Source organism: Oncorhynchus kisutch, linkage group LG27, assembly GCF_002021735.2.
Source record: "Oncorhynchus kisutch isolate 150728-3 linkage group LG27, Okis_V2, whole genome shotgun sequence".
NCBI classification, from domain to species: Eukaryota; Metazoa; Chordata; class Actinopteri; order Salmoniformes; family Salmonidae; genus Oncorhynchus; species Oncorhynchus kisutch.
The window spans coordinates 38,852,937-38,871,919 of record NC_034200.2 but is presented as its reverse complement, the minus strand read 5'-3'; the positions used below and the strand labels follow the sequence as shown (position 1 = coordinate 38,871,919).

The 18,983-nt window shown below is 40.2% G+C and overlaps 1 protein-coding gene across 2 annotated transcripts in view; it reads right to left on the bottom strand.

Annotated features, from left to right (window-relative positions):
- Positions 1-219: 219 nt before the first annotated feature.
- The window catches only part of LOC109871900 (myosin heavy chain, fast skeletal muscle-like), a 67,651-nt gene continuing 48,887 nt past the window's right edge, over positions 220-18,983 (bottom strand). For both annotated transcript variants that reach the window (XM_031806366.1, XM_031806367.1), the window contains 34 exons: positions 18,770-18,862; positions 18,537-18,597; positions 16,615-16,713; positions 16,165-16,268; positions 15,774-15,912; positions 15,426-15,544; positions 15,118-15,267; positions 14,853-15,023; positions 14,322-14,625; positions 14,115-14,179; positions 13,934-14,021; positions 13,700-13,817; positions 13,406-13,529; positions 12,831-12,967; positions 10,864-11,119; positions 10,428-10,670; positions 9,917-10,093; positions 9,675-9,820; positions 9,410-9,500; positions 8,718-9,107; positions 8,470-8,596; positions 8,033-8,151; positions 7,702-7,898; positions 7,394-7,577; positions 7,095-7,260; positions 5,196-5,320; positions 4,562-4,870; positions 4,141-4,344; positions 3,908-4,033; positions 3,584-3,754; positions 3,187-3,291; positions 2,996-3,091; positions 614-745; positions 220-337 (listed from right to left, as the gene is read on the bottom strand). In XM_031806366.1, coding sequence (XP_031662226.1) covers positions 317-337; positions 614-745; positions 2,996-3,091; positions 3,187-3,291; positions 3,584-3,754; positions 3,908-4,033; positions 4,141-4,344; positions 4,562-4,870; positions 5,196-5,320; positions 7,095-7,260; positions 7,394-7,577; positions 7,702-7,898; positions 8,033-8,151; positions 8,470-8,596; positions 8,718-9,107; positions 9,410-9,500; positions 9,675-9,820; positions 9,917-10,093; positions 10,428-10,670; positions 10,864-11,119; positions 12,831-12,967; positions 13,406-13,529; positions 13,700-13,817; positions 13,934-14,021; positions 14,115-14,179; positions 14,322-14,625; positions 14,853-15,023; positions 15,118-15,267; positions 15,426-15,544; positions 15,774-15,912; positions 16,165-16,268; positions 16,615-16,713; positions 18,537-18,597; positions 18,770-18,862 — 5,157 coding nt within the window. In that variant the 3' untranslated portion in view covers positions 220-316. The remainder of the gene's footprint in view (positions 338-613; positions 746-2,995; positions 3,092-3,186; positions 3,292-3,583; positions 3,755-3,907; positions 4,034-4,140; positions 4,345-4,561; positions 4,871-5,195; positions 5,321-7,094; positions 7,261-7,393; positions 7,578-7,701; positions 7,899-8,032; positions 8,152-8,469; positions 8,597-8,717; positions 9,108-9,409; positions 9,501-9,674; positions 9,821-9,916; positions 10,094-10,427; positions 10,671-10,863; positions 11,120-12,830; positions 12,968-13,405; positions 13,530-13,699; positions 13,818-13,933; positions 14,022-14,114; positions 14,180-14,321; positions 14,626-14,852; positions 15,024-15,117; positions 15,268-15,425; positions 15,545-15,773; positions 15,913-16,164; positions 16,269-16,614; positions 16,714-18,536; positions 18,598-18,769; positions 18,863-18,983) is intronic.

Sequence of the window (18,983 nt, the reverse complement as noted above, 5' to 3'; positions counted from 1 at the left end):
TTGGAGTTGGCTAATGAGAATCCCAATCAATTCTAAAGGTCTATGAATTTGACAGTGGTTACATTTCTCCAGCCTCACCCTAAGGTGACACCTTAAATTCGTTGGGTTGACCACATCGTTTTTGTTGGAATTCCAGATTGCACCTTAAATTAACCTACAATATTTGTATGATATGAAACAGCTATTAGCTGAGTAATGAGTCCACAGTCACAAAGGAAGTGTATGTAAGCTGACATGTTTTTAATCGAAGCTCATTTTCACCATGAAAATCATATTTTATGCAACACAGGAAAATGATGTAAGACTTTGGTCTTGTTTATTCAGCAACTTCTTTGCCCTGTAAGGAAGACAGAAAGAAAATAATGGATGAGTATTAATAATGAACATGTTAGAGATATTAGAGCATTAAATGGCTCAGTGCTGAGCTTTGATTTTCAATTTTGAAGTACCAACTTAGTTTGAATGAATCTATTTTAACCCTACCTGAAATGTGATTCTTAGAGATCTTAAATACATTTCAGTGAGTGTAAAATGAGAAGACTATATCATAGGTGGTGTTGATGTGGACATATTTGAACATGAGTCAGGTACAGGTTTAGCAGCAGCTCCGTACCTTTCCAGTGTCGCGGGCCTTGGCTCTGAGCTTGTTGACTTGAGACTCAGCGATGTCAGCACGCTCCTCAGCCTCCTCCAGCTCATGCTGAACTTTCCTGAACTTAGACATGTGGCCGTTGGCTTGTTCCTCCTGGGTGCGGAAAAGAGAGGGGGAGCGTAAAATCAGCGTTCAATGTTTGAATCTTCAGGTAGCAAAATAATATTATTTTTTCTTAAAAGGTATTTCAATGCTTTTTGTTGACAGATTTAGGATAACAATGTATATAGGGAGATAGAGGATCCAGCAGAGAGAATGAGTGGTGAAATGGGGGATCAAACCACTGCCTCCAGGGGTGTTCAGTGTCTAAAACAAGTATTCACACCCCCTTTTATTGTGTTACAAATTGGGATTAAAATGGATTTAAATTTCTGTTTTTTTGTTCAATGATGAATACAAAATACTCTGGAATGTCAATGTGGAATTTACATTTTTTTTAATGAAAAATAAAACACTAATATATCTGGACTAATGTGTTTATTCTCAGAAATGCCTTCTGGAACATGTGAACTTTCAAGTACCTTAATAGCAAACTTCTATATGCCATCTGTAAATACAAATAAATAGTTAAATTACGAACCTAGTTGGTTTAGCCAGGGAAAAAGTCAGGAACCTTCCCGCTAGCCATGATTGGCTGAGATTATGGATAGGCTGTACATGTTGAGAGATGAGTTCTGATTGGCCTGCCATGTAGCATGCTTCTGTCTATAACATGAGCTGCTCAGTATGTGTAGATAATCCTTGCTACTGTGGCTTTTTTGAAAGATATAACATTAGCCACGGAGAACTGCAAAAGTTTTGCTACTGCTATCAACAACATTGCTGTCCTGAACCTAGTTGGTTATCTTTAGCTACCTGCAGATTCATACTACAGCATTTCATGCATGGTGGCTAGCAATGACAATCAGTTTGTATTGATAGTAGTATGGGTTGGGATTATGGTTCATTGTTTAGCTAGCTAGCTAGCTACATGTCTAAACAAAAGACTCCACTTCGCCAGAGGATTACATGATCCATCAACATTAGCCATGTGTGTCTCGGCGTGATTACATCCATCTATTGTATTTCATGAACACGTATACATGTCGAGACAATAGTGACCCAACCACTTATCTAGATGTGGCTGGAGGGTGCTTATAGTATTTCTTTCATATGACCCATCAATTTAGACAAGTGCGTCTGCGTTAGCATTATCTAATAATTATAAAATAATTATAAAATATATTTTATCTGGACACTTTCTATTTTTGATATTGCAAATATGCCAGTAACCATTTCACTGTACCATTTACACCTTCTGTAACCTGTACCTGTGACACATAAACTCTGATTTTATTTGATATAGTGCGTGTTTACCAGAGACGGTAATGTGAAGAACAACATGACCTGCACCAAAGTCAGATTAGGATAAAGGCCCACTAGTTAAAGTTTATTTTCACTACTACTTTTCACCACTTTTAGTCTTGAAATCTTTGGTTGTTTACTACACTACCGTATTCACTCTGTTTAGCACATGGTCTCACATGTGAATCCTTAAAGAGATGGGTGGGGTTCAGAGGGTGTGAACAATGCTGAATGGGTGTAGACAAAGAGCTCCCCTGTATGTGTACCAAGACATTCAAGGGGCCATTTTCTCAATAGTTGGGATACAGGTTTATCACCTTTCAAATCATATTTACTTTCACATTGTTCCTCAACTGCAATGTATGACATACTACTTATATCCTACTTGTATCCAATTTTCTAGTCAGTGTGACATTGTGGATTATCTTGTGTAGAACAATGACAAAAACATCACAATTAAATTAATTTCAATCCCACTTTCTAACAGTGAAAATAAATCCAAAAGGGGGTGAATACTTATGAGAGGCACAGTGTGTGATTCAGGGGTGGTCGCACTACCATTAAACCAGTCCCCAGCACACTACTGCCACTAGACCAGCCCCCAGTACAGTACTACCACTAGACCAGCCCCCAGTACAGTACTACCACTAGACCATCCCCCAGTACAGTACTACCACTAGACCAGCCCCCAGTACAGTACTACCACTAGACCATCCCCCAGTACAGTACTACCACTAGACCAGCCCCCAGTACAGTACTACCACTAGACCATCCCCCAGTACAGTACTACCACTAGACCAGCCCCCAGTACAGTACTACCACTAGACCAGCCCCCAGTACAGTACTACCACTATACCAGTCCCCAGTACTTGCACTATAAATTGAGTCATTGTTTACTGATGCGCAGTAGTAGAACTGAATTCAAATTTGAATGTCTACGAAGGAAATAATGTTTTTGAATGTATGCTTTCAAAGTATTTGACAAAGTATGTGACTCACCGCTTCCTCAGCCTGCCTCTTGTAGGCCTTGACTTTCATCTGCAGCTTATCTACCAGGTCCTGAAGTCTGACAACATTCTTCTTATCCTCCTCAGTCTGTGGGACAAGATCAAATAATCAATGCCCCATAGTTTTATACACAAACCTGGCTGTGTTAGTGTCAAGTTTGGGATGAAGGCACTTTCTGTTACCTGGTAGGTGAGCTCCTTGACTCTGCGCTCATACTTGCGGACTGCCTTGATCGAGTCTGCACCTCTTCTCTGCTCGGCCTCCACCTCATTCTCGAGCTCACGCACCTTTGTGGAAGAAATTAACACAGGAATTTGTTTGAGGTGGTGAAATCAGATGTAACAAATCTTAGTACAACAGAGGTATATTCTTCTACTCAGTCAAGGAGGCACAATTGTTGTCTGTTCCTATGTACTTTTACAATTGTAATTGAAGGGATCTGTAATGATACATTTTCATTATCTATGTGGGTTATTGAGAGAAAGTCATTACACAATGTTCCTGTGTATTTGCATGATTAAATACATTTCCAGCAATCAGTATTTCAATCCACCCATATCCACCCTGCTGTTAACTCACCCTGGTCTCCAGTTTCTGGAGCTGCTTCTTGCCTCCCTTCATGGCCAGATTCTCAGCCTCATCCAGACGGTGCTGCAGGTCCTTGACTGTGACCTCCAGGTTCTTCTTCATCCTTTCCAGGTGAGAGCTGGTGTCCTGCTCCTTCTTCAGCTCCTCAGCCATCATGGCCGCCTGGAATGGTAGTTTTTGTAATTTATGCACCAATTGGCACCAATCATAACATCCTTCTGAGGACTTTGTTGTGGTAAACCAGCTCAGCTATCCAACCATTGGCCCATGGATACAAATGAAGTGAATGTAATTGAATAGATCATAAGGACTCACATCAGTAATAGCCTTCTTGGCCTTCTCCTCTGCATTCCTGGCCTCCTGGACGATGTCTTCGACCTCTCCCTGCACCTGCACCAGGTCAGACTCCAGCTTCTTCTTAGTATTCAGAAGGCTGGTGTTCTGAAGGAGTTAAAACAATTTTTGGGACTATCAAGAGAACTTTCAGGTAACAAGGCAGAAACGGTATGCTTGGTTGAATTTCATTCGAAATGGCTTTTGACCCATACCTGGGAGTGCAGCAGTCCAACACGCTCGCTGGCGTCTACCAGCTCAGTCTCAGCCAGTTTGCGGCCTCTCTCCGCCTGCTCCAGAGCAACTCTCAGCTCCTCGATTTCAGCCGCCATCAGACCGTTCCTACGCTCCACCATGGCTGCCTGCTCCTTCATATCATCTGCGACGCGAACAGCGTCATCAAGGTGCAACAGGGCATCCTGGGGTTCACAATGACATGGGTTCATTAGGATTTGTGGAAGTAGAGGTGATTGGGTCATTGATTTAAATGCTCCTTGGTAAGAATTTCCCAATATTCTTACCTGTCTACAGCATATTAGTAAACGCTATTCAAATTCCTCTTTATTTTCTACAGATTCACAAACAAATCTCTCCCTAACCTTCAGATTTTTTTGACTGATATCCCAGTCCCTTTACCTTGAGCTGTCCCTGGACGTTCCTCAGCTGTTTCTGGGCCTCAGCGGCCTGCCTGTTGGCGTGGCTAAGCTGGACCTCCATCTCGTTCAGGTCTCCCTCCATCTTCTTCTTCACCCTCAGGGCATCATTCCTGCTCCTGATCTCAGAATCCAGGGTGCTCTGCATGGAGTCCATCATCCTCTGGCTGTTCCTCTTGATCTGCTCCATCTCCTCGTCCTTCTCAGCCAGCTTCCTGTCCACCTCACCCTTGATCTGGTTCAGCTCCAGCTGCACACGCAGAATCTTGGATTCCTCGTGCTCCAGTGTTCCCTGGACAAAGAGAAGCAGTCAGGCCAATTGTGTTCAATACATTTGGATGTGTATAACACAAGGAATGAAATATATATGACTACAATAAACACCAATACAGGGAGTGTGGGACTGTAGCTGGCGTTGGCTAGTGTACCACTTTAGTTGTATTGTTTGTATATCATATTTTACATTTGTGTGACTGTCCTTGTCTATCAGTGTTTTGTTACTTGTTGTCTTGTGTTTTTTGTGGACCCCAGGAAGAGTAGCTGACGCTTCTGCATCCAAATAATCAAAATGATCAAAATGAACACTGCTTTTCCCATCAAACAGCTGTAGTTTGTACCTCAGCCTCCTCCAGAGCGGTCTGGATCTCAGACTTCTCTGTCTCCACGGTCTTCTTGGCCTTCTCCAACTCATGGATGCTCTTGCTAGTCTCTCCGATCTGCTCAGTCAGGTCAGAGATCTCCTCTGCACACACAAACACAGGAGCAGTTTAGACTTGGGAGATGTTCAGTGGATACCACCAATACACTGAAGTTGACATTGAATCATAATAATTAATGAATTAATCAGAATTGGTCTTGCATGTGGAATAGAGTTCCATGTACTCATAGCTCTAATTAGTACTGTGGAATAGAGTTCCATGTAGTCATAGCTCTATTTAGTACTGTGGAATAGAGTTCCATGTAGTCATAGCTCTAATTAGTACTGTGCACCTTCCATAGTCTGTCGGACTTGAGGACTGTGAAGACACGTCTTGTGTGGTATGCATGGGTGTCCGAGCTGTGTCAGTAGTTCAAACAGACAGATCGGTGTATTCATGTCAATACCTCTCATAAATACAAGCAGTGATGAAGTTAATCTCTCCTCCACTTTGAGCCAGGAGAGATTGGTATGCATATTATTAATGTTAGCTCTCTGTGTGCATCCAAGGGCCAGCAGTTACTGTAGTAGCTGACGTGTATAGTTTGAGTTTCCGCAAACATAGACACTAGCTTTACTCAAAGGCAGTGGCATGTCGTTAGTAAAGATTGAAAAAAGTAATGGGCCTAGACAGCTGCCCTGGGGAATTCCTGATTCTACCTGGATTATGTTCCATTAAAGAACAGCCTCTGTGTTCTGTTAGACAGGTATCACTTTATCCACAAGAAAGCAGGGGGTATAAAGCCATAACACAAGTTTTGCCAGCAGCAGACAATGATCGATAATGTCAAAAGCTACACTGAAGTCTAACAAAACAGTCCCCACAATCGTTTCATCATCAATTTCTCTCAGCCAAGCATCAGTCATTTGTGTAAGTGCTGTGCTTGTTGAATGTCATTCTCTATAAGCATGCTGAAAGTTTGTTTACAATAAAATAGCATTGTATCTGGTCAGCCACAATTTTTTCAAAAGGTTTACTAAGGGTTGGTAACAGGCTGATTGGTCGACTATTTGAGCCAGTTAAGGGGGCTTAACTATTCTTAGGTAGTGGGATGACTTTTGCTTCCCTCCAAGCCTGAGGGCACACTTTCTAGTAGGCTTAAATTGAAGATGTCGAACATTGTCCGCTATTATCCTCAGTAATTTTCCATCCAGATTGTCAGACCCCGGCGGCTTGTCATTGTTGATAGAGAACAAAAAAAACATCACCTCTTCCACACTAACTTTACAGAATTGAAAATTACAGTGCTTGTGTTTCATTATTTGGTCAGATACACATGGATGTGTAGAGTCAGCATTTGTTGCTGACATGTTACGTCTAAGTTTGCTGATCTTGCTAATGAAAAAATCATTAAAGTAGTTGGCATAAATCTTTGGATTGTTCAAGTCCAAATCATAAAGTATTTATAATACTGTTTTAAAATGGTGTTGATGATTACAGTTCCCTCCATTTTCAAATGGTGTTGATGATTACAGTTCCCTCCATTTTCAAATGGTGTTGATGATTACAGTTCCCTCCATTTTAAAATGGTGTTGATGATTACAGTTCCCTCCATTTTAAAATGGTGTTGATGATTACAGTTCCCTCCATTTTAAAATGGTGTTGATGATTACAGTTCCCTCCATTTTAAAATGGTGTTGATGATTACAGTTCCCTCCATTTTAAAATGGTGTTGATGATTACAGTTCCCTCCATTTTAAAATGGTGTTGATGATTACAGTTCCCTCCATTTTAAAATGGTGTTGATGATTACAGTTCCCTCCATTTTCAAAACACTATTCAAACATGAGCCCAATAAAGATTCTGTCAAATGCTCACGTTGCAGGTTCTTGTTCTCTCTCTTCAGAGTCTCCAGATGATCCAGAGCCTCCTCGTAGGAGTTCTTCATCTTGAAGAGTTCAGTGCTCATTGAACGAACCTCCTTCTGAGCTCCTTCCAGCTCAGCCTGGCCCTCCTCATACTTCTGCTTCCACTCTGCCAGAACCTAAGGAAATCAATGGGATTTTCTTTAGGTCTTGATGAAGAGTTTTGAATCAGAAATATGCTACAATTATTCTGCATTTGATCATATAGCAGACAGAAAATATCACTCTAGGTTGAGAATTATTAATGTTCACCTTGTCAAAGTTCCTCTGCTTCTTGTCGAGGTTGGCAGCCATTGCGTTGGCTCTCTCAACGTCAATCATGAGGTCCTCCACCTCTCCCAGCAGCCTCTGCTTGGTCTTCTCCAGGGAGGCGCACTTGGAGTTGGTTGCCTCAATAGTCTCCTCAGCATCCTGCAGACGCTGGGCCAGCTTCTTCCTGTTGTACGACAGAATGTGTACAAATGTTAAAATACTTAGCGAAATAATAATTTCTTAGAGTCCCCTACGGCCCTCACCATCCACACCGTATATTTGAGTTTTTGCTGTTCCATGCGACTCACTTGGCCTCCTCCAGCTCTTCTGTGCGCTGGATGGCATCAGTTTCATACTTAGTCCTCCACTGAGCCACCTCACTGTTCGCCTTGGACATGCCGCGTTGCAGCTCTGCCTTGGCCTCCTGCTCCTCCTCAAACTGCTCTCTCAGGAGGTCACAGTCATGGCGGGCAGACTGGACACCGTGGGCCAGTGCATTTTTAGCCTGCGAGAGAGAAAGTGAAAGACAAAGGGAGATAAGAGAGATAGTTAAACAAATTACAGTAAAAGTCTCAGAGGGTGGCGTAGTCACTGTCTATATGAAGATCGAAACTCTGTAGTTCATTTTGAGTTCCTTACCTTGACCTCCTCCTCAATCTGCCTCTTCAGCTCCTCCACCTGCTGAGTGAAGGCCTGTTTGCTTCTGGTCAGCTGAGTCACCAGGGCTTCCTTCTCCTCCAGCTGGCGGCCAAACTCACCTGCAGGAACAGAGGGACATCTTGTTAATTGGGTCTCTGTTCTCTCAGATTGAAAATGTATTTTAAGGTATCGCAGGGCAATGTTAGGTGTGAAACTGTGGAATATATATATATATATAATATTTCAAAAGTATTAGTAATCTGAATAAAATATTTTTTCTGATAATGTAACACGTGGCTCTAAAGTGCGACCATTACAGTTTAAGTCAGAATAATAGAAACTCTGTGGACTGGAATACGTGGATACAGCACCCAATACATGTTATTGTGTTTTACTGAAGAATGAATTGGTTTGTTGTTCATTGTTGATGATGGTACCATTTTCTGTCAGGAGTCTGGCCCTCTGTCCACCGATGTCGTTGATCTGGCGAACATTCTCCTCATTCTTGGTCTTGATCTCGCTCAGCTGGTCCTCAAGAGTACGGCACATCTTCTCCAGATTGCCCTGTTAGTGAAACATGTTCCATCATTACTTTATATATGAGACTCCTGTCAACTTCAGTTCACTTGAATGGTGATGTAGTTGACCCTCCTCAACACTGCTTGATCAAAACATCACTACTCACCTTAGCCTTGGCGATGGCCTCCATGTTGCTGGAGAGGTCATCAATCTCCATCTTGTACTCACTCTTCTCCTTCTCCAACTTCTGTTTGACACGCTGCAGGTTGTCGATCTGCTCCCCGAGCTCAGCCACACTGTCGGCCTGTTTCTTGCGCAGAGCGGCGGCTGTGGACTCATGCTGCAGGGTGGACTCTTCAAGATCACGACGCAGCTTCTGGAACTCTGCCTCACGCTTCTTGTTCATCTCAATCTGAACAGAAGTGGCGCCTCCAGCCTCCTCCAGCCTCTCGCTGATCTCCTCAAGTTCCCTGGAGAGATCGGCCCTCTGCTTCTCAACCTTAGCCCTGGCAGCACGCTCAGCCTCAATTTCCTCCTCCAGCTCCTCAATACGGGCCTAGAACAGGGGGCAGGAGCAGGGAGGGATGAACACTACAATACAGTTGAAACAACTGAACCAAATAAATAATAAACAAAATAATAAGAGTCTGTGTATATTTTTCATAAATGTTAACTTAAAATGTGTTCATACAAAACCAGTTAGACTAATACATTCAGTAGATAGCGTCCCATGTGGGAACCAAAACCACTACGGTAAGAAACCACATCTTCCAAAAAATGTGTGCTACCAGAATATATTTTTAGGAGATGTTTCAGGTGTGTTCTTTCCTGTACTGGAGCTTCGGTCCTGTACTGTACCTGCAGTTCCTTGATCTTCTTCTGTAGCTGAGCTCCCAGAGACTGTTCATCCTCTATTTTACTGAGGAGCTGGGATGTCTCAAACTCCTTCCTAAGAAACACAAACACAGACATTTTCAAACACATTTTGGGTTCAATAGTGTAAAGAGAGAGTATTGTACGAATCACATGCAAATGTTAATTCATATTTACAAGAATTAGACAAGAACAACCGTTCATTTGCTCAATATTGCAGGTAAAATTGTAGTAATTTGTTTTTGTTTACTTCTTGATTTTCTCATCAGACTGCTGCTTGTCATTCTCCAGGTCCATTATGGACTCCTGGGCCAGTTTCAGATCTCCCTCCAGCTTTCTCTTGGCTCTCTCAAGGTCCATACGGAGCTTCTTCTCTTGCTCCAGAGAACCCTCAAGCTACAAGATAAAAACAAATGTATTTTTCAAATCTAAACAACAGAAGATAATAACATCTTAAATACTATCGTGGCCAAAATGTCAAACTCCACTCACGTCATCCACTTGCTGTTCCAGCTTGGTCTTGGCCTTGGTCAGAGTGTTGACTTTGTCCTCCTCTGCCTGCAGGTCGTCTAGTGTCTGCTGGTGGGCCTCTTGGAGGGCTTTCTTCTCCTTGGTCAGCTTGGCAACACTCTCATCCAAAGACGCCATCTCCTCTGTCAGGTTTTTAACCTGAAAACGGCCACCACTTAATTAGCCTTTTGTTACTTCACATAAAGGGGAGATTTAGTATAATATGTATTGCATTCATTTAATTCAGATTAGAAATGTGTCAACAGGTACTGTTCTATAGATTCAACACTAGGTGGCAGTGTACTCCATGCCAGTGTACTGAATGGAAGTTATAAACGAGGGGCAGCTGAACATACAATAAATGTGGAGAGTACCACTATTCTACTATTTCGTTACAATACATCTGGATTTCCATGTTCTGTTGAGTTATGTTTTGAGTTGATTATGGTATGAGTTATTGTTTGGTTAAACTGTCTTTGGTAAGACACAAGACCTTGTTTTCAGTGGCGTGCTTCTCCTTCTCCACTTTGGCCAGGGTGAGCTCCAGGTCATCAATGTCCTTCTTCAGCTCAGAGCACTCATCCTCCAACTTCCTCTTCTTGGCAGTCAACTCAGCATTCATCTCCTCCTCATCCTCCAGCCTCTCAGCCGTCTCTTTGAGTTTGGCCTCCAGCTGGATCTTGCTCTTGATGAGCCCCTCACACCTTTCCTCAGAATCGTTCAGATTCTCTGATTCCTGATTTCAGAACAGGATAAATATTTGCAGACTCACGTTGTTTATCAAAATATAGACTTGATTTAGTCATAGAGGTCAGAGCCAATCAACATTCATGAAATATGTATTTAACAAGGGCAATAAAAAAAATGGTGATCGTTTGTGTATTCATGTGTATGAAAATATGACCTTATAAGGATAATTTCTCACTCACAGATGCAACTTGGAGTGCCAGGTCGTTCTTCTCTTGCAGAATGGACACCATCTTCTCCTCCAACTCCTTCTTCTTGGCCAGAGCCTTGGCCAGGTCTGTTTTCATCTTGTCAAAGTTCTCCTTCATGTTGGCCAGCTCCTTCTCCGTCTCAGCGCTCTTCAGCAGGGGCTTGATCTTGAAGTACACCTTCATCCATGGCCAGGTTTTCACATTCATGAATGAACGGATGTTGTACTGGACGGTGAAGATGGCATCTCTGGTCGACAGAGAGGATAGAGTGGCATGGTGAGTGACAAGGCCCAGTGCCGTCAAAAACAGGATTGTCCTCTTTTTTATGTATATTTCCACACTATGAGTTGGGAATAATACGCTGAAATTGTGAAGATTATGATAATGCCCTTTTAAGTGTAAGCTTTGTTTGAAACGATTGCCTGAAATTGGTAATGTAAACTAGTTAATATACCAATAAGAAAGAGCTTTACAAACCCCTCTGCCAATAACAGATAGTTTTCAATTTTTCGCCTCCCCACTTATGACCTCCCCCCAGACAGTCATAGATAAATTCTTGCTTGAGAAATTGCTCTTTGCTAAGAAGCTATTTTTGTTAATTTTCAATTAACCTCTTTGGGGTAGGTGGCTGCATTTGACATCTGGATGAAAAGCGTGCCCAAAGTAAACTGCCTGTTACTCAGGCCCAGAAGCTAGGATATAGAAAACACTCTAAAGTTTCTAAAAACTGTTGAAATAATGTCTTTGAGTATAACAGAACTGATTTGCCAGGCAAAACCCTGAGGACAACCCATACAGGGAAAATGGGACTCCATTATTCATTTTTTTATTTTTTTATTTTTTTTACCTTTATTTAACTAGGTAAGTCAGTTAGGAACAAATTCTTATTTTCAATGACAGACTAGGAACAGTAGGTTAACTGCCTGTTCAGGGGCAGAACGACAGATTTGTACCTTGTCAGCTCGGGGATTTGAACTGCAACCTTCCGGTTACTAGTCCAATGCTCTAACCACTAGGCTACCCTGCCGCCCCATGAACCTGGTTGCAGTTCCTATGGCGTCCACTAGATGTCAACAGTCTTTAGAAATTGTTTGATGTTTTTCTTTTGAGAAATGAAGAGGTAGTGCTATTCATTGTAAGTGTCACTCCAGGTGGACTCTACTGTTTTGGTATGAGTAAACTGGAGTGCGCTTCACGTTGTTTTTATTCTGTGTTAAAAACAGTTTAAATTGTATTAATGATTTACATTTTAGGGTACCTGAGGTTGGATTAGGAACGTTTTTTGAAATGTTTGGACCAAGTTTACAGGTAACTTATTAGATACTTTATAGGCGTGTTGGGCAAGTTGAAACCGGTGTATTTCTGAATCAATTGCAGCAAATAAATTGACATCTTTGGGACATAAAGAAGGACATTATCGAACAAAGGGACCATTTGTCTATTATTATGGCCCTGGCAGGACAAAATAATTGAATGGTCTGACTGCATCGAGGTGCTTGGTTAAATGGTCACAGCAGGGTTCAGGACTATGTGAAACATCACACCACAGTTGAACAATATATGGCTAACATAAATCCAATGAGGGGAGGGATGTTAGGGGGAAAGAATAAAGAAGCTAAATATATATATATGCTTTAAATATATATTATATTAAATATGGGGGATTGGAAATTATGTAGACAATTACAACGATGGAAGCCACAATCTATCCACAATATTAATGCTGATCTACCCCCCCCCCCACTCCCCAAAAAATACAAAATAATGAATGGGTAAATATCACCAATATAAATGACAACTGAACAGCTTTGCCAAATCCCAAACTGCAGCACTAATAGAGCATTATAAGACCTACTTTCTCATTCTGATCAACTCACAGCATATACAGTATGTGATCATAATGCATTACATTCAGGTGGTTCACAGAAAGCTTTTCCAAGATGTCTACGCTTCCTCACCTCCTCTCCATCATCTTGGTGAACTCTTTTCTCATGAGGAATCCACGGCTGAGAGCCTGGACCATGCCGATCAGAACAGCCAGCTTCTCATCTCTCATCTCCTCCAAGACACCCAGCAGACCGGCTTTGAAGAACACCTGAGACACAGGTCAACATGGCCATTGGAACCAGAGTCAGATGGTGACAGATAGAAAGGGTTGGATCAGAACAGGGGAACAACATCACTAGATTCATTTGACCAACATAAATATTGCAATTCTTACAAACACACCATGAAATAGCTTGTTTAAAAGTTGTAAGTTTTGCAGAGTTGTAGATGAATAATCTACACAGATACAGATAACTGAAGCCATACCACTCTAACACAATGCACATGATAATGAGTTGAGTTCCTATACTTGTATGAATTTGAAGAAAAAAATACCCCCCCAAAAATTACACATCCTTTTGAAGAAAGAAAAAAAGGATGGAGATGTTTTTGTTATGTACCTCACACCGTCAAACGACTCTAAGGGTTTAAATTATCGTTGAAGTTATTTTTTGTTGTCAGATTTTGCTGGGGGTATTTGACTGACCTTGGTGTGTCCAAACTTGTAATCGTCGTGATTTATATCAATGGACCCAAGCAGCTTCTCAGAAGCCTTCTTGTTGTCCATGAACTGGCCCTCGGGGATGACACTGGCATTCAGTACTTTGTACCTGAATGAGGAGACATTTTTAACACATGTCAAGTTGTAATAGGTTGGTTATATTACATAAAAAGTAAGCCTATTCTGATGCTGCGAATGCCCTTGGAGCAGATCTTTCTGTGGTTGTGTGTGTGTTGTATGTTGTGTGTGTTGTGTGCATGTGTGTTTGCATGAGTGTACCTCTGCTTGAAGTCAGCATAGATGATTCTGCTGGGGAAGCCCTTTCTGCAGATCCTGATACCCTCCAGAACACCATTACACCTGAGCTGGTGGATAACCAGGAAGTTCTCCATCAGACCTGGTAAAACAAACCATGTCTCTTTAATACTTATTAACAGATTAAAGGATTGGGCTTGTTAAGGTTACTGATACTGTACTTATAAGATGTCATATTCAACTCAATATTTATTGTACCTGGAGTCTTTGACTCGTTGGGGATCAGGCAGCGCACAAAGTGAGGATGAGTGCTCCTCAAGTTGGTCATCAGCTTTTGTAAGTTCTCCTGGAAGAGGGTTACAAACCATTTTCTCAGAAATCATTTATGGTAATCAATGCACCTTTTGGAGGACTGAATATACACATTTCAAAAGCTCACCCTGAACTGGGACGACACAGTCTGCATGGAACCACCCTTCTTCTTGCCTCCTTTCTTGGTTGTATCTGTCACATGTAAGTAAGTAAAAGATCATTAGAAATAAGAGAATCAAATGCTGCCAATGAGATTGTGAAAAATAACTATTGACTTTAAAAACAATGTGGGTCTGAATTGTAACAAGTGCATTTGATGTGATGCTAGTCTTACCCTCAGGTGGGGCAGCGGGATACAGGGTAGCCATCAGTTTGACTGAGGACTTCCCGTACATAAGAAGAACTGATTCGTTCAGGGGGTCCTTGTTCTTCTCCAGCCAGCCAGTGATGTTGTAGTCCACAACGCCGGCATAGTGCACCAGGGAGAAGTGGGCTTCTGCCTTGCCTTTGGCAGGCTTGGGCTTCTCATATGCCTTGGTTTTGCCAAGATGTTGGTCGTTCAGCTTGTTCTTGAAGGTAGTGTCTGAAGCCTTGGGGAACATGCACTCCTCTTCAAGGATGGAGAAGATGCCCAATGGCTTTACAAAAAGAGATGTGTATCAAATTAGTGATTTTACATTTAGGATAACATTGATTTCTTTAGTAAACATCATTTTATAGGATTATATTCATTTAGGGGGACATAATAGGAAACATATTGAGTTCTCAACAGTCAGAACATTTTTATCATTGTGATAATATCTATCAATGCGCTCCCTATGAGCTTTGATGTTGCAACCCATTATAATCCTTACAGACAACTTACCTTCTCAATAAGCTCAATGCAGGCAGCCAAGTCCATGCCAAAGTCAATGAAGGCCCAGACGATTCCCTCCTTCTTGTACTCCTCTTGTTCCAGGACGAACATGGTGTGGTTGAAAAACTGTTGCAGTTTCTCATTGGTGAAGTTGATGCACAGCTGCTCCATGCTGTTGTACTGTTGATGGAATTTCAGAAGGGATCATTTCATGATACAAGGCTGTAATCCTTCTCAATCACAACTAAATGTCTTGTTCTGGACTCATACTCACATCAAAGATCTCAAATCCGGCAATATCGAGCACACCGATATAGAACTGTCTTGGATTCTTGGTGTCCAACATCTCGTTGATACGGATGACCATCCACAAGAACATCCTCTCATAGATGGACTTGGCCAAAGCCATGACTGCATTATAAACCTTCAATGATAATGCCTCAAATGAATACATGATATATTGACCAAGTCCAGTGATAAAGTTGGGAAAAACAACCTAAGTATTCATAAAAAGCAATGCAATTGTCCCCAAAATAATGCATGTGGTCAGAAAATATTTGATGCTGTGTTTAACCACCTTACCTGAGGCACAGTCTGTCCCTTGGTCACGTACTCATTGCCGACCTTCACTCTGGGGTAGCACAGACATTTCAGCAACTCAGCTGAGTTCAGGCCCAGCAGGTAGCCGATTTTATCAGCCACTGGAGAGAAAACCAACAACAACAGATCGCTTGTTTCTGATGTCACACTGACAATATAGTTTGGTCAACTCTTTTGATTTTAACCCACGTATATTATTTAAAATATTTTATGGGGTTTTGAGTTTGTATCTCCTGCCTGACTTTCATGTGGCACTGTCTGTCTTACGTGCTTGGGACTGGGAAAGGGACTAATGCTTTCCATATATTACGTCTTATGAGTGGGACTCACCCTCAGTGCCGTCTGGCTCGGCCTGCTCCTCACGCTGCTTCTGCTTGAATTTCAAGTTGCCATGGTGCATTACAGCTCCTGTCAGCTTGTAGATGGCCATTTTCTCATCGTTAGAGAAGCCCAGGATTGTAATTGCATCCTGGTATTAAACAGGAAGTACAACAGTGAAGAACTGAACGGTAGTTTGCTCAGTTACTCAACTACCGTTCTGTGTTCAGTCCAGAACAAATGGGATGGTTAGAATTAACTGGCTTCTCAGTTCCACATGATTACTTTTGGCCAACACACTAGTATATGACAGCACAATATGAGTTTTATCAATGCATTCAGTGAGTATTGTGGTCCTACCCATTCCGTATCTAGAGTTTGGTTCACACTTTGTATCACTCACATCGGTGGCATCCAGCTCGACCTTGTCGTCAATGCTGGCCACACTGATCTGACCCTGGCTGATCATGGGGAAGTCGTAAGGGTTGGTGGTGATGAGTGTCATTTCTGTGGACAACGGAGAATGGCTTGTCAGTTAAATAACTGAGAATTCTGCTTTCCTACCTTTACAGTATCTCTCCCTCCTTTACTCAATAGATGGACTCAAGGATACATGCAGTATATAATGCATAGCATCAAAAGAGGGGGACTGATGCTCCTGGACTTGTGCATCACAGTGCATTACTTGATCTTTCCCATGAAAGACCTTGAAAGACCTGACTCATGTTTAGATGCCTTGTTACCTTGGAAGTACTCATTATAATAATATTAACAGTGTGGACTAGGAAACATTTGAATAAGTTCCACAGATGGCGGTGTAAATAATTTCACCTTAACCTGTACTTTGCCTTACCAACTAGCTCAGGTTTGTGGTTGGTCATCATCTGGTAGAAGATATGGTAGCCTCTCTCAGCGGGCAGCTGGAAGGCCACTCTGGACTTCTCTAGCAGGTCTGAGAGAGAAAGAGAGAGAGAGAGATATATAACGATATAGATATAACGATATAGATATAACGATATAGATATATAGATATAACGATATAGATATATAGATATAACGATATAGATATAACGATATAGATATATAGATATAACGATATAGATATAACGATATAGATATAACGATATAGATATATAGATATATAGATATATAGATATAACGATATAGATATATAGATATAACGATATAGATATATAGATATAACGATATAGATATGTAGATATATAGATATAACGATATAGATATATAGATATAACGATATAGATATGTAGATATATAGATATAACGATATAGATATGTAGATATATAGATATAACGATATAGATATATAGATATAACGATATAGATATAACGATATAGATATATAGATATATAGATATAACGATATAGATATATAGATATAACGATATAGATATGTAGATATATAGATATAACGATATAGATATATAGATATAACGATATAGATATATAGATATAACGATATAGATATGTAGATATATAGATATAACGATATAGATATATAGATATAACGATATAGATATATAGATATATAGATATAACGATATAGATATATAGATATAACGATATAGATATATAGATATAACGATATAGATATAACGATATAGATATAACGATATAGATATATAGATATATAGATATAACGATATAGATATATAGATATAGATATATAGATATATAGATATAACGATATAGATATAACGATATATAGATATAACGATATAGATATAACGATATAGATATATAGATATATAGATATAACGATATAGATATATAGATATAACGATATAGATATATAGATATATAGATATAACGATATAGATATATAGATATAGATATATAGATATATAGATATAACGATATAGATATATAGATATATAGATATAACGATATAGATATATAGATATAGATATATAGATATATAGATATAACGATATAGATATATAGATATATAGATATAACGATATAGATATAACGATATAGATATATAGATATATAGATATAACGATATAGATATATAGATATAACGATATAGATATATAGATATAGATATAACGATATAGATATATAGATATAACGATATAGATATATAGATATATAGATATAACGATATAGATATATAGATATAACGATATAGATATATAGATATAACGATATAGATATATAGATATAACGATATAGATATATAGATATATAGATATAACGATATAGATATATAGATATAACGATATAGATATATAGATATAACGATATAGATATTACGTCTGATGATATGATCTCCCCAAAATGTTGTGTTTGAATTTAAAGAGATTCTCCAGTACTTGTGTATACTTCATAGCCAATAGTTCATAGTTCATAGTTCATAGTTCTGGAACTCTCACGAGTCAAAAGTGGTCCCTGACTATTACGTACTACCTCACATTGGTGCAGATATGAGGCACCAAGTCATTGCTTTATCTTTTGCTCTGTTGTGAGTGCAACTTGCTAGCTGTCACTCAAATAGGGCTGAAGCTCATTGGCTGAAACTTGAATTACTAAGGGGGCTGACCCACATGGGGGAACATTTTGAGAAAATGACGCCACATAACTTCCAGAAAACATTTCCTGGCTAATTAAGGTAAGAGAGATTGTGCATGTATGAACTACATATTGACACATCTAGTCCAAAGCGGGAGGTTGAAAAAATGCTTGCTAGTCTTCAAAGTTCCACAGCATGTCTTTAAGGAAAGCATTGAGAAACAAGGAAAACCAACTCACAGGTCTCAATGTCAGCTTTAGCCAGTTTTCCTCCTTGGAAGTGAATCCTGATGAATTTACCCTGTTGTAAAGCATGGGGGTTAGAGGTCAACTAAATACATCTAACATTTTACTTTGATAGACCACTTGAAATGTTACAGTTTGTTGGACAGTTGATGATAAAACTATTGGGAACTACTGAAATTTTTCCACCCAATATAAGGTAACTTCCACAGTTTGCCATTCATACTTACAAAGCGAGACGAGTTGTCGTTCCTCACTGTCTTGGCATTACCGTAAGACTCCAGCAGAGGGTTAGCTGCAATGATCTGATCCTCAAGAGACCCCTGATTGAGACAAACACAAGTTGCTCAGAAACTAGCAAACACTTTTCTTAAAACAGTATTCACCGGTTAAAAAACAAAGTTTACACAGTACAACAAAATGAAATATGTTATAAAAGCACAA